At 38.4% G+C, this 15,539-nt stretch overlaps 1 protein-coding gene across 6 annotated transcripts in view; it reads left to right on the forward strand.

Annotated features, from left to right (window-relative positions):
• Nucleotides 1–14,230, forward strand: part of LRRC28 (leucine rich repeat containing 28) — a 58,118-nt gene extending 43,888 nt beyond the window's left edge. For 3 of the 6 annotated variants that reach the window (XM_041123801.1, XM_041123802.1, XM_041123799.1), the window contains 4 exons: nucleotides 1,011–1,186; nucleotides 2,772–2,807; nucleotides 3,785–3,944; nucleotides 7,511–14,230. In XM_041123801.1, the coding sequence (XP_040979735.1) occupies nucleotides 1,011–1,186; nucleotides 2,772–2,807; nucleotides 3,785–3,944; nucleotides 7,511–7,583 (445 nt within the window). In that variant the 3' untranslated portion in view covers nucleotides 7,584–14,230. The other 3 variants (XR_005932485.1, XM_030016022.2, XM_041123800.1) reach the window with 3 other exon arrangements.
• The last annotated feature ends 1,309 nt before the right edge of the window (nucleotides 14,231–15,539 follow it).

Raw genomic sequence — 15,539 nt, forward strand, 5'->3', positions numbered from 1 at the left:
GTCAAGTGTAGTTACCTCAGTTTTAGGTCCAATATCTGGGATGGCTGACAAATTTGTGTTTCTGTTCCATTTGTTAGGACTGGCCCTAACAAGTTGCTCTTGGCTTCAAATTTAAGCTGTCATAAACAATTCCAATTCCCTTGTTGACTTCTCCAACCTCTTAGTAGAATTTTCCTATCCGTGTCTCTTTGGTATGATAGTTTGCAACAGGGATCATGTAAAGAGTTGTTATTTTTACTACAAGCTGAGTTTCTCTCCTTGGATCCAAATAACCTTCCTTTTCCATAGATGATTTGGGAAGGGCAAGGCTAGTAGACATGCTAGGGTATCTTCCCACTACAGCTTAGGATGTTCTTTTTATTTTTCCTTCACCTACCCCCCCCCCCCCCCCGCCCCACCCACCAAGGGAACTCTGTGGGTGGGGAAAGGTATAGTACAGAATCACACAGTGGCACTTAAATTATATTTTTTGGTGGTTGTAGTTTGCCTCACATATTGTAGTTGAGAAATCCATTACCATTCTGAACTGGTTGATCCAAGATACAGGAAGCCAACTGTTAGGTCTATGAAACTGCTCCCCTATATAAAATATTCAGTAATAATGGCATTCAGAGCCTAAAAGAGATTAGCACGTTGGTACAGTAAGGGACACATTGTGCACTTGGTTCACCTCCTTGGGATTGTGTTCTCATTTCTCCAGCTTTTGAATGTTATTTGATAAGTAAAGACCTCCAGATGTGCCATGACTAGCACATCACAGAAGGTGGTAATCTATAGAAAATGTGTGTCAACACAGAATTGTAGAATAGTTTGGGTTGGAAGGGACCTCTAAAGGTCATCTAGTCCAGCCCCAACATATATTGCACTCTGCAAGAAATCCTTGAAGGGTGCTGCACTGAACAACAGTATCAGGCATACTTTGGGTTGGTCATCTGGGTTTTCCCATAAAGTTACTTTTTTTTGTTTGTTTGTTTTTTTAACCACTTCCTAAATGTCTTGTGTCCTTCTAGTTGTGGTTCTCCAATTCAAGTTTCAGAGGTGAAACTGCTCTCTTTTTCATCGGGCCAGTTAACTGTGTTCCTGCCAGCAGAGGTGAAATCTATAGGGACAGAAACAGATCATGTGCTACCTTTGCAAGAACTGGCCATGAGGACCCTCTATAACACCTACTACAGGTTTTTAAAAGGTATGAAATTTCTGCATTCTTCAGATCACAGAAAGAGTGGAAGTCCTTTTCTGGCAATGATAGGAACATTTCAAATAGGTCTTCAAAGAGCTGGACAAGGATTAATATTTTAAAAGATTTATTTAATAAAATTATGTTTGAAATGCTGTATTAGAACAAATATAAAAAATATCAAGAAACAGAGATCCAAAGACTATTTCTAAGGTCGAGTGGTACTTAAAATGGTTTCTTTCTTGAGGACTATATAAAAACGGACACTTTTTGCAGGAGAAACTCTTTAATGGAAATAGGAGATGAGAAATACAGTTCCTGAGGCAAGATTAGATGCATCAGCCAACAATGCAACTTCTTGCCAGGCAGCACACTCCTAAACTGGCAGACTTGTTATACATAAGGCAAAAGAAATGCTAGCAGCCCTTGGCCATTTCAGTACAGTGTGACAGCTGAGCTGTTTTAGTTCTGCCCCAATTCAGGCTCTTTGCTGTAAAGTGGCCCTTGGCTCATCTGGTTATGCATCATGCAATCACATGAGTTAGCAATATCTGATGATAACCTGCAGATTCAGATTTTGTCAGATTTAGATGTATTGTGACTCCCTCCTATTTAGGGCATCTTGGGAATTTGTCAGCTTTAGAGGTGAAAGTAGAAAGCAGAAGGGTGAAGAGATACAATGGAAAGGTTAGGGGGTTTATGATAAGGGGTCACTAGTACCATGGCCACTGGAGTAAATCATAACTGCTGAACTATTGCTTTGCCAGGAAAAGCGTACGAGGAGATCTGCAGCAAATACGCTGTAAAGAAGCTTCATGTTGAGGGGTGGGATAACCATACAAGCCTATGTTCACAGGAAACAGCACTGCTTTATGGAGAATGTATTTACTGATATAAAGAACATATTAATTGACCCATTTGCGGGTGTGTATTTTTTATATTTCTGCATATGGTGGGGAGAGGGGAGGTTTTTAGTTTAGTATCAGGTTATCAGCTACACCAAAATTACACGATGATGAATGATATTTCATTTTGATTTGCAAAATTCTAGTCTTTGAAAAGGAGTTTGAGAACATCAGGTACAAGATCTTTTACATAACCAGTAACTACTTTTCTCACCAGGTTGTGACTTGCACAATAATTTCTGGAATATGACTCTGTGAATGTGGTTCCTGAAGATGCTGGTGAAATTTGGTTGGGGAATAGCAAGATAGCATTGCAAAATCAGTTTAAGACATGGTTCATAGATGGTTTATACAAGGCTGTGAGGGTTATATCTAGTTGCAGCCAAGGTGCAGAACCTGAAAAAGATGGTGAAACTTTTTTTTCCACTATCTTGTCTACTTCTAGTTTGCCACACTGTACTATGTAGTCTTTTTATATATTTATATATACATAAACACACACACATAAATATCTTATTTTGAGTGACCTTATTAAAGACTACGTGCATTACCACTGGCAACACCCACATTTCAGTGAGGCAGGAGTAATGCATAGTTCAGACAGGTGTAAGATAATGGTGTGCTGAGGAAGCAGGTGGCACATAAGATTAAAGTAACAGATTTGATCTATCACTGCCTTAAATTTGCAGTTCCAAGGGTGCTGTTAAATACTTGGCGGCTGCTAGGTAAGTATGACAGAAGCGACTGGACTACTTTTCCTCCATCTTTGCTTGGCTACAGAATGTGACCTTTTCTTTCTGACGCAAGCGTACTATTCATCATGCTTGTCATCTCAATTGAGGCTGTTCTGGTACATTGTGTATGGGGTTAAACCTTACAGTGTTTGAAAGCTGAAACTAGTGTGATATTGTGAAACTGATTTATCAAGTACTGTGTCTTGTCTTGATTACTCAGCACCTAAACTCATTCACCTGTCTTGGCCATCTCTCACTTTCTAGATGGAGGTTAGGATGTTGGTTTTAATTTAAAAAGCACTACATGGCTTGGGCCAAGCCTGAGAAGATGATTGCTCTTTCCCATGAAATGACCCTGGAGTCCCATTTGGTGAAAAGGATGGCATCTTGTAAACTGTGGGGGCACGCTTAAGAGATGATGAATGTATTGATCTTTTTAGAGGGGTCTCTTTGGTTGGACCTGTGAGAATTATGCTGGGCTGGATTGTATTTCAAGTAATTCTAAATATTTCAGATCCCTTTTTGCTGATGGTGGAGTTTGGGCTTTTTAGTGAGCTTAGCTATTCTGCTGGATTGGTTGCTGAAATATTTTAATAAAATACTGTTGATGTCCTTTTTCAGAATTTTATATTGTTATTAATTACTAAACATCTGTCTAGATCATCTTTGTGTCTAAAAATGCTTTGTGATGTATTACTGTTTTTTATTATTTGCTTGAGCTATAACATTTTCACCTGGGTATTTAGGCCCAGTTAATCTTACGCCCACAGATGTTAAATTTATACATTTAACTTTTTGAGCTTATACATGGAAAGCACCATGCGCTTCACCCTAATTGTGGTTCTCTTGACAAAGTCTTAAGAATGTGAGACAGCTGATTTTCTGAATTGTTCATGGATCATGCTTGTTGTGTTTGACTTCATCATGCAATTGTTTTGTTACAAACCTTTTTTGTTTCTTTTCTCTAGATTTGAATTTTCTGACTCCAATCTCCCTACCCAAAAGCCTCTTGGAATTGCTGCACTGTCCCTTGGGACACTGCCACCGCTGCAGCCAGCCTATGTTTACCATTGTCTACCCAAAGCTCTTTCCCTTGAGGGAAACTCCAATGGCAGGATTGCATCAAGGGTAATTATACAGGAAATTACACTGGGGTTTCATTTAGAAAGAAAAACACCTTATGGAACAAAGCATATTCTTAAGGATTTTTTTTTATTAACTTAGAAGCCTTTCAGATCTAAAGCCCCTCTCCTATGCTTGCATATAAAAGTTGGCAAATCTTATAAATATAAGACAACCAGCATACTGCTGTGTTGTGGTTTAACCCCAGCCAGCAACTAAGCACCACACAGCTGCTCACTCACTTCTGCCATGGCAGGATAGGGGAGAGAATCAGAAGAGTAGAAGTGAGAACTTCTGGGTTGAGATGAAGACAATTTCATAGGTAAAGCAAAAGCTGTGTGTGCAAGCAAAGCAAAACAAGGAATTCATTCACACTTCCCGTTGGCAGGCAGGTGTTCAGGCATCTCCAGGAAAGCAGGGCTCCATCATGCATAACGGTTACTTGGGAAGACAAACACCATCACTCCGAACATCCTCCCCTTCCTTCCCCCAGCTTTATATGCTGAGCATGATGTTGTATGGTATGGGATTTCCCTTGGGTCAGTTGGGGTCAGCTGTCCCAGCTGTGTCTCCTTCCAACTTCTTGTGCACCCCCAGCCTCCTCACTGGTGGGGTGGTGTGAGAAGCAGAAAAGGCCTTGACTCTGTGTAAGCACTGCTCTGTGTATGCAGTAACTAAAACATCCCTGTGTTATCAACACTGTTTTCAGCACAGATCCAAAACATAACCCCATACTAGCTACTATGAAGAAAAGTAACTCTATCCCAGCTAAAACCAGCATATGCTGTTAGACTGTTTAACAAGGGCTATTACACTTGCCTCTCTCAGACTGCTGTAAGATAGTGAAGTGTTTTGATATGATAGGATTGACTTGTTTGTGGTAGTGCAGCACATGCATGGCACTTCTGTGCCTTAGGAAGGAAATACTACCTAACACCAATACTTCCCCTGATGGTCTCAACCCCAACTTCAGGAGAATGCCGCCACCAAATAAAAGTGCTGCAGGATTAAAGGCAGAAAAAAAATCTTTAAAGCCGGAGCTTAATCAAAATGTTCTGTAGTAAAATACTCTTGTTATTCTTTCCACACTAATTAATTTGAGATATGCTGTGGAAACATTCTGCTTTGTAACATACATTTCATAGCAATACATCTTTTTAAAAATATTTCAGTTTTTATGGTTGTAGCAGTTGTGACTGTGTCTGCAGGATTCACAAGTCAAGTAGACAAGCCTACACAGACTTCCTGACTTCGACAGTACAGTCATAGAAGGGACTTAAAACTGGGATACAGTTCAGGGAATAGTGCTATCATGTAGATGAAGATTCATAATACCTTTAAGGTGAGCACTGATAGTTTTGCAGTGATTCTTTCCCTAGCCTATTAGTCTGAGCTCGTACTGTAGCCCATCGTGAGCCATAATATCAACAAATTCACTTTCTGCAATGGAAAAGTATCATCAGAAGAATTTCAACTGGTTCTACATGGACAAAACTACAGTACCGTTTGAAACCTAATAAAGGAGGTTTAAAGAAAAGTCACTTGGAGTTAAGCAAATGTGATGCTCAGGTTCTTTTTAGAGAATTCATGTCAAGCCGTTAGTTACAAAGCATCTGCTTAAAGGTGAGGAGCAGAAGAGAGAGGTGCTTTAAAAAGGAATGTTTCTGAAATTACTTGTTGATATGTATAATGCACAAGAATGCCACTTAGTTCTTGTCCTCCTGAAATCCATTGATTTGATAGTTATCTTCCATAAAAATAAGACACTGCTTTTCAACAGGAAGATGTTTAAGAAAAAGAAGAGACTAATTGGTGATTCAGGTTGATGGTACCTATTTTCCACAGCTGTATCACAGGTTTTTTTGCTGTGAGTTTGTGGCATAAGAGGTATCTGATTTGTAAGCAATTCAACTTTATGAAATGAAAACAACTTAGGTATGCCAAATCTGGACAGCAGCCAGAAGGCTGCATAAATACTATTTTGGAAAAGTCATCTTTCTTAGAAAGATCTGAATGTAGAGATTGCATAATTCCACTTGCTATTCTGTTACACTTCAGTCGTATGTTGAAATTAAATGGATTTCATGTTGAGGAAAATAAATTGCTTCCACATTACAGTCATTATGTTCAGAGTGGCATAAGATGTTATAATCATGCTATAAAGTATTTCTTCCAAGCATTGAGCTCCATTAGAATGGTATAATTTTCTTAGAAAGTGATGGAAATCTACTTGCTGGTCACTAAATCCTTATATTATCTGTAATAATCCAACAATGGGAAAGTTTGGACTGGAGAAGAGAGCTCTACTTTCTAATTAGTTGGTAAGCGTTGTTCATTGTAGAACTTAGACGAGATGATAGACATATAAGTAGACACCTTTATGAATTTTTAAAGTTGCAACTCAACAAAAACATACTTTAAGGCTATTTTGGAAGAACAGTATATTAACGTTCTAAAATGTATTCATTAAAAATATTTATTTCTGCATGGTTTTCACTTGTTTAAGAAAATGGTTATCATTCCTTCCCTTAGACAAGAATGTACTGTGTTCTGCAAAATGCTGTAATGAATACAGTCTTAAGTAGCTGACATTTGATGCAAATCCACAGAAAATGAGATCTAAACAGGGCAGCCTGTCATTCTTATCTCTGTAGTTTGTGCACTTGACAAGGTAAGATTATGTGGAATTGTAGAGGTGTGATAGCTGGTTTAGAAAGATGTGAAGGGCAGGGTTTCTGTTCTAAAGAGCTTACAGTGACCATGAAAACACACAGGGTAGGGATCCTGAATGTTTGAACAGCACTGATTAACACATGCCACATCCATGCCAGTAACTTCTGTCTGCATTTCCGTATCACATTCTGTATCCTCTTATAGGAGAGCATAGTTAAGTGTTGAACTGGATTTCTGTATCTGAAAAAGCACAGATGACATGAGCACTGGGTAAAGTGTGATTTCTGGGTTAGTAAAAAACAGATCTTAACATTTTTAAAGCAGCTATCTAGGTTCCTGCCAGGATGGGGGCAAGAGGAGGGTCACAGTGAGCACAGTGAGGCTAGTATCACACTTTCATGTTGCCACCCCTGCTGTAGTACCTGGCACAATGCAACAGCACTGCCTGTCGATGATCCTTTCTGAAGGTCTGGGCCCAGTTTGTTCACTTGGCTGAACCGGAGGATGACACTGGATTTCAGTTATTTCATGCCTACAAGCACCTATTTAAGAAACACCTGAGCAAAGCTGAAGCAAAGAATTACCCAGCTATTTTCCTTTTAGCTGTTAAACCTACTAGCTGTAATACTCAGCCACACCCTCCACAGAAAGAAAAACCACATGCTGCTGCTTTAAGCTGAATACATAAGAAACCAGGAAGGTTTTTGAGAACCCCTGCAGTGTTTCCCTGCCTCTGTATCGGGCATTCATATAGAGCAAATGAACCTTCATTTTCTCCAAGTGTCAAGATTGGCTAATCCTGTATTTTACAAACCAGCATGTTGTCTGCTGTGGGATGGGGCCAGGAGCTTTAATCTTAACTGACAACTGTTCCCCCTCCCCCCTTTTTTTTTTCCTAGGAGGACAACTGTTAGTTTTGTGGCATACTGCTGCTCCACCCAGTGTCTGCAGACTTTTGACCTACTGAGTTGATAAACATTTAAAACTACTCAGGAGTGCTGCCAGTTTAAAGCTGCATTAGACGTCGTATCCCATTGGTACTGGAATACTCTGTGTGTGCGTGTGTGCCAAAGCAGCAGAAGTGCCCAGTTGGAAGCACTAAGAGGCACTTAAATCCTGCCCTATCAAATTTGGATGAACTGCAGAAACTTTTCGGAAGTGTAAATACCAAGCTTTTAAAAGTATTAACTTCTCTTTCCTCTAAGATAGCATACAAACCAAACAAATTCACAAGCTCTAACTTGAGGATTTCCAGTATTTTTTCAAATGTGGCTGTCTTCAGGTTAACCCGTTGCATCATTTGAGGCAGTTTTCATTCCCCTAACGGGGAAAAAAAAATTTCAGTTGTGACAAATGAGTTTTCACTTACACCTCTCCCTCCCCCCATCCTCTTTACCCCTACGGCTGGATTAAGGTGTATAAATCTAAGCCTACAGAAACCATTGATGGATCCCAGTGACTTTCCCATAGAATTTAGCTTTATTTTCTTCCTCTCATCTCAATATTTCCCCCCCAGTTGTATACCAAGTCTTTTACAGTTAGCTGTGGTATTTAAATCCACGTATTAAAAGCAGATCTTCCTTTCTGGTATCATTAGAAGCCACACTGATTTAATTGGAGTAACTAGGATATGTCTGGAGACTAAAGATCCTGTTTCAGTAAAGAAGGCTGGTACTGATGCCTACACAAAGTGGTCTTGCTCCAGCATGTTTGCAGGTGTGTTTTCTTTATTTTCATCTTTCGAGTTTTTTATTTTTAAAAACACTTCCCCTTTTGTTTCTTTGAGTTCTTCAGGAAGAAGACAACTTTAACTATCAATTTCACTTGAAAAAAACCTAGTAATATGATAGTAAATATTTATCTATATTTATTATATTTTTACAATTGCGGACTGTAGATCTGCAAAGAGTTGGTCTTCATCTTTTTCTAGATTCAGCATTTGGCTGATTTGTGAAAGTGTGTCAGTGAAGTGTGTGCCTCGAAGAAGGCTGGAAATCCAGGGGGAGGTATGTGTATCTCCATGCATAGGTATATATGCATACATAGATATCTTCACAGAAGGGCTGTAACATTTGTTTTTGTATATTAATGGTAGATTTAGCACAAATTTCCACTCACTATCATATTTGTGGGAATCATTTTTTGTTAGATCTTATTCATTTTAAATAAAGGACAAAGGATGGAAAAAAGATCCAAAATGCCTGCATGACTTAAAATTTTAATTTTACACTGAAACAGTTTATACAAAATTAGCCCCTCTTGACTTGTTTTGGAATATATTTTTTTTTTTTAATATAATGTCTTCTTTTTTTTTTTACTTTATATTTCTTAGGTATAAACTACTTGTTGATTTAGCACAGTGTACTACTCTGTGCAGTAGGTAGTTACAAGCTGAAATAGATATGAATGAAACAGTTTGTTATAAAAATGGCAAGATAAAGAGACTTATTTGGTAGTATATTAGCATATGTTGTGGTGAGGTGTGCATACTTCGAAGGGAGGAGGCAGTAAAACGTTTTCCTTTTGCCAAAGAAGCATTTGTTCCTGCTGCAGGCTTCCTGGCATCTCTTCAATAAATAGAGTATCTTAAGAGCTTAAAAGAGTACCGAAAAGGCAGTTTTGAGGGTGGAATTTTTAGGTTGTGCGTGTTACTTGTAAAAGCGTTGCTGGTTTTATTGGGTTGGTTTTAGAGAGTTGAATTAACATTAAGAAATGTAGAACTTAATCCTCCAGGAATGCAAGTATCATCTACTGTTTAAGAATTGTGAAACTTTCTAAAATAAATCCTATTTATTAAATGTGCTTTGCAGTAGGGGAAAGAGCCATGTCCAAGCAAACTTTGTACTATTGGATTTCTGACTCTCTCATTTCACTAATTTGTTTCAACGTTGGTATCCCCAACAGGCATTCCCACCCAGTGGGGTTTACCACTGAAGCAGCAAAATTAATCTTCAGCTTTTTTCTTTTCTTTCAGTACTACATAGTTGAGATGTAAATTGCCCGTGTATTATACCTAATCCAAAATGTGCAAGTGTAGTACAGAATCCATTTTTTTAAATGGATGATAAGAGAACTATGGTAGTGTTACAAATATTAATTTTTCATACAATACTCTGATCAGGAATTTTCAGTATTACTTTTACTGTGGCTTCCTCTGTCTTTGAAGATGTTTTGTTGGAAGTTTATTTGTCCTCTTTTCATAGCAACTTACAGACTTTTAAAACACAGTTTATTTCTGAATTCAGTCTGTAAATATTATTTTGGAGTTAAATCTTTTGATCAGTTAAAAGGCGGTGGGTTTTTTTTATTAGGAGTCAGACAGTAAGAGTGGAGCTTGATTTTTTTTTTAAATTATTTTTTACTTTCTTCTTGCCATAATTAATTGGTTTTTATTGAGCTCATCAGTCTCTTTATTATTGTCTAGAAGTGCAGTTTAGAAGAAATTCTAGTCTGTTCTGTAAGCAGGATGAATCTTAACTAACATTTTAATAGATGATATTTCAAGAATGGAATGTTCAATGAATAAATGACTTAAACACGCAATTGAAGCTGAAATGTCATACCCTATTTTTATAAACCAAGGAAGACAAAAGCCAATATATAGACTGAAAATGCAGCTTAAATTCATGTTTCTCTGATGTTTTTTGGATACAAACAGTGTTTGTATTCATCTGTATCTTTGGGTGATATTGTTCTAGATTAAAATAACTCCATTCTCACTTGTCCAAATTTTTAAGCTGTTCTACTGTAAGAGTATTTCATAACCAGCTAACATGAGAGCCAGCTATGCAAGTTGCAGAGGGGAGAGCGAGCTTGTTGCTGATTGAACTGTGCATCACTTGTTTTTCAATATGAGGTGTCATAATACTTGGACTTCTCTTTAATGCGTTTATTTCTAGGTACTTTTTGATTACTTGCTCTTGTTTGTCAGGTTAGTTCACAATGAGATAAATTTTTCCTTGTACTGCAAAAAATCTGGTTCCAGCAGTTGGAAAAAATTACCAATTTTTAAGGGGTTTTTTGTCATGAAAGTAGATCTTTACTTAAGGTGGGAGCAGGAGAAGTTTCTGGGGTTTTTTTCCTCGGCATTATAAAGAGAAAAGTGCAGGAGAGAAATGAGAGAAAATAAGTCTTTAACCCATTGATATTGCTATAAAATTTTTCTGAGTAAAGATTAACTCCTAATGTGGTTAGGGAGCACAGGCATAATTTTTGTTTATGTTGTGATAACAGGCACCATGTTAATAAAATTGGGACCCTACTGCTTATAGAGATAACTTTTTGTTCTGCTATAAAGGAAACAGGAATCTCTAGCTTCGTTTAAAAATACTATATGAGTGGTTTTACTATGGACACTGTTACATGTGGAGCACTGTTCTTGGGAACCTTCCTGTTACTCCCCTGAAGGATCAGAAATACAAATGTCCTTTCCTGTGCGAAGAACAAGGTCTAATATCAAGAAGTGCGTATTTTTCTGATTTGGCCTGATGCTTCTCTTGAGCTCTTACTGAAGTTCATTACAAACCTTTTATTTACTTCGTTGCGGTGACGTTAAGATCTTACACGGAGCGGAGCAGAGCAGAGATGTTCGTTTCCAAGTTCGCTTCTAATTCTTATATATCGAATTCTGCTGAATCCCTTTTTCTGGCATGAAGGGAGGACAAGACTGTTCTAACACCCGTGTGGTAACAGCATGTCAGGTTTTACTGACATCACAGCCAAGTTGAAGACTGGAGAGTGACAAACCTTTCACTAGAGAGGATGACTTTTTTTTTTGAAGGCCACTGCGGCCCCATCAGAGTACCACTGATAACAGAAGAACTTTTGCCTTGATGTCAGTGGAGGACAGATCAAGTTTTAATTGATGAGAGAGAAGAATGTGTTTTCCCGTCTTTGTACTTCTTGCAAAAACTGCGGCAATGACACTGAAGTCCATGCCTGCTGCTAGGCAGCCTCTGTGTGCAGCTGAACTTAGTAATTCCAAGATGTAACTATCTTTGCCTCTTACCTCCCTCTTAATACTACTCACGTTGTTGCAAAATGTTATAGTTAACTTGTGATGGAAGAGGCTGAGTAAATTGAATCCAGAGTTTTTATTACTTTTTGTATTACAGACATATTTTGTAAGAGACCAAAGGTCTGGTGGAAAGAAATGGCAAGGTTCATGTGACGTCTTCATTGCTTTTGCTTTTATGTGCCCTTCTTTGGATTACAACTTGAACTTGGATTGCAACTGAGTTCATTCTGTGTCTGTTGAAAGCATATGTGTATTGCTTTTTTGCTCTGTACTAACCAAATGTTACTTAGTGTGAAGGTGAGATTGCTAGATGTTTTATTTAAAGTTAGTGGTGCAATTTATTGTATGTGCTTGTTAATAAACTATATTTTTTGATAGAATTACAGTCCATTAAAGTTAACTAAATTTGTGCTCCTGGGCCTATTAAGCTATGTTAGGATGTAGCATTTAATTTACATTTCAGTTAATTTGCATAGTAATTAGCTAGTAAGTCTCTTGTCCCAAGGCTGAAGAGGTGGGGTGAAGACACTTCTTAAAACACTACCAAGCCCAAAACACCGCTTCAATTCACTTAATGCCTTTGTCTCAGACAATGTAGTTCACCAGATCTTGCATAATAGGAACAAAACCCATATGGAAACATTACACCCTTCTATGGATTGGTCAAAAGAAAAATAACTTTGAATAGGGCTGTATTAAGTGCTACCCTGATAGTCCATAGATGTGGCTGTGGTTCATGTATTATTTACTAAGCAGCATTCAGCAGCTTTTTTCCCCCTCATCTAACAGATACCATAGGAACAAGGTTGCCAAAAAGAAGTAGAAATTAAGCATCTGTTTTTCCAGTTATTTCACTCCTTGCTGTGCAGCATTTTGCTTCAAAGCTGCTACCCTGTATCTGTTCTGATGAGTTCGAGTGAGATGCTGTCTGAATTATTGCACATGTATTGGGTGAATACTAGCATATCCATTATTAAATGACACCTATGTTGGTCAAGGTGACTCTGAACATCAGTTACAATGGATGTCTTGGAGGGTTTAGATACCATTCAGACTTCCTTGATGCTTGTTTGCTAGTAAGTTTACGATGACTTGCCTTTTTAATATTTTACAAATGACAACATGAATTTTCCTACCCTTGCAATGTAGGTAACCTCTGATGCAAGGCAGCAGGAGGAGGATGCAAGTTCCTAAAGTGAGATTGCAGGGGGCAGGGTGGAGAACAACCCTTAACCTATAACTTTTAGCGACTGCTGCTCTGTCCCTTGTGAATTAGAAAGAAACAAACGGGAGAGCTTAACATCCTTTTCCTTTGCAATTAAAAGTACTTGGCATAAATGCAAGCTAAGTGGAAACTTCAGTGGCTGAATAATGCTATTGTATGCAGGAAATGAGAGGAGCTGAGATCTCATTTGGAAAGGCACTACATGTTTTGTGACTTTGAAGCCAAGATTTAGGGCTGTTCTGTGTGGTGACATTTTGGGAACTTGAGAGCCAAATTGAACCGCTGCATCTGCATCCCCCAACTTTAGTGATCACTTAATAATTACAGTAGAGCCCTCTATTCTGCACTTGAAGAATACCTACTGGTATTGTAGCTGGCTCAGGAGCCTGGGAGCAGCCATTTATAACTATGAGGTTTGTGTCTGCTACTTCAGCAAGAAAGAGCAAGATTGACCGAATGCTTTCTTTAGCTTTTGACATTTTAAATAATGAAATCCTCATAGCATGCTTTTTCAGCACCCATTATGCCCTTGAGATGTCTCCCGCTCCCAGGCAACAGACCTTGACACATCTGTGAGAGATCTTGAGTCTCAAGCATGAAAGCAGTTCTGTTGTTGGAGGTGCTGAAGTGATTTGACTTTCTGATGATGCCTTCCAAGTGGCAATCAAGGGCTAATTTCTCAAGTACCCTGATGCTCTTTTGTATGTTCATGAGGAATGTAAATATTGACTGGCTCTTTCTGTCAAAGAAAGCTGTCAGTCACGGATGCCTGTTCTGTTGCTAAATATGGCTACAGCCACAGTATGAGGACCAGTGCCTTAAAGGTGTTCTCCTGTCATTTTCTGTGAACCTCAGGAAGTTACGAGATTTACATTTTTTTCTTCAGATCAATTGAGAAAGCTTTCTTGTAATGAAAAATGCAATACTGAGTTTGTTTATTGATTGGTACTATGAATGTTCTCTAAGTGCACTATTATAACAGCAAATCAAGCTATTCTAGTAAGAAAGCAAAGAACGCATTGTTAAATTCCATTTTGGTGCAGGTAAGGTCCCCTGGAAAGCTAGTGTTTTGTTTAAGAATGAGAAACAGTTAAGGCACATAATTCATGATAAAATGGAGATATGGTCTGAAGATGCTGATGACATTGCCTAGATCTTACGAAAAAATATGTTTAAAAAGATAAGTGTTCCTTCTAGGGGCAAGTACTAACTAATGGTGGTATAAAATGTGCCCCATTCTGCTTTTGTTGATCTACGTTCTGGCTCCTGTAATTCTGTACCTGTAGCTATTATATCAATCTTACTAGGTTTCCTTTATACTTCAGAGTTTTAACCATAGATTTTTATTGTTAAACCAATTAAAAAAATGAAGCTGAATATTCTTGGGTCAGTTTGTGATAACCGTGATTGCTTCGCTGGCACTGAAGTTTTCGAAACAGTCTGAGCATGGACTTGAATTAGGCTGCCTTTGATTTTGCCTTGTCTCTCTGATTTCATTTTGCAAAAAGCCAGATCAATGTAGATGATACAGGAAGAGAAGAATTACCTAGAAAAACAGCTTTAACTTTCTTCAGAAAGCCTAGCTTGGAATAGGGCTGGCAAAGTCTCCTATATGAATTCTAGGTAAGTGCTCCTTTTCAAGTAGGATGAAAAACAGTGAGTTGTCCAGGCAGTAGAGAACCCCATGTCTAAAAGTACCAGGATTAATTATTCTGTATATTCACACCTTACTGTTCTGTATCTTTGTTTCTATAAAAACTGAGTAACTGCCATGATAGTGAGTTAGTTTATATCCTTACATTTTTGTAGAATGAAGATTGATTTTATACTTCCCCTGATACACTCATTACTCTCTCATAGTGCAATACCTCTTTTCTTTCTTTTCCTGTATAGTTGCAAGTAACAGCCCTTCTTTCCTCTCTCGGTCCTCACTCGTGACTAGAAAATGATGCTCTGTTCTCTAGTCAGTAGGCAAACTCTTGCTGTGGTCCCATTTTCACTAATATTAAAGCAGCGTGTTACCTGCACAGTGACACAGGTTTGTTCTTCATCAGGCAAAAGCACCTAATCACATATCTGTAAGATTATCTAGATCACGAATATGTATTCTGTTCTGGCTGCAGATGAATAGAGGATATCTAACTTAAATTAATGGATTCATTTATATTAAATCAGTACTTCATATCAGATTTTTAGATCTAGCAGTATCTAATCCCCGCTCTTAAGCCTCCATTATGAAACATGGGGGCTCAAATTTCTCCAGTAGCTCAATCTAAACTGTAGCCAAACTTATGTCTGATTCCTATAACGGTACCTGAGAGAAGGTTTGAATCGAAAACCTCTATTTAATTATCTCCTTTTTCCCTTCTCCCTCAAGGAAGCTCAAATGGTGCAGGAGCTGATACCTACTAGCTAGAAATCTCTTTCCAGGTCAGTGCCGAGCCAGTTCCCTTCCCTGCCGTGTCGGGTGGCACGCTGTCTGACATCCCTGCCCCACTCGCTGTTCTCTGGCCCCAAGCTGCAAAGATGAAAAATTGATTCCAGGCCATCTCATTGAAATATTGTCATGAAGTGTTCACAGACATGCTGGGACTAGTCTTTTACTTACAGGAACATTTATCCAGGGGGAATCTAGTATGTTATGTAGCAAGAAGCTGCAAGAGGGAGAATGAATTTACTGTTTTCA

The sequence above is a fragment of the Aquila chrysaetos genome, chromosome 5 (genome assembly GCF_900496995.4).
Source record: "Aquila chrysaetos chrysaetos chromosome 5, bAquChr1.4, whole genome shotgun sequence".
NCBI lineage: Eukaryota > Metazoa > Chordata > Aves > Accipitriformes > Accipitridae > Aquila > Aquila chrysaetos.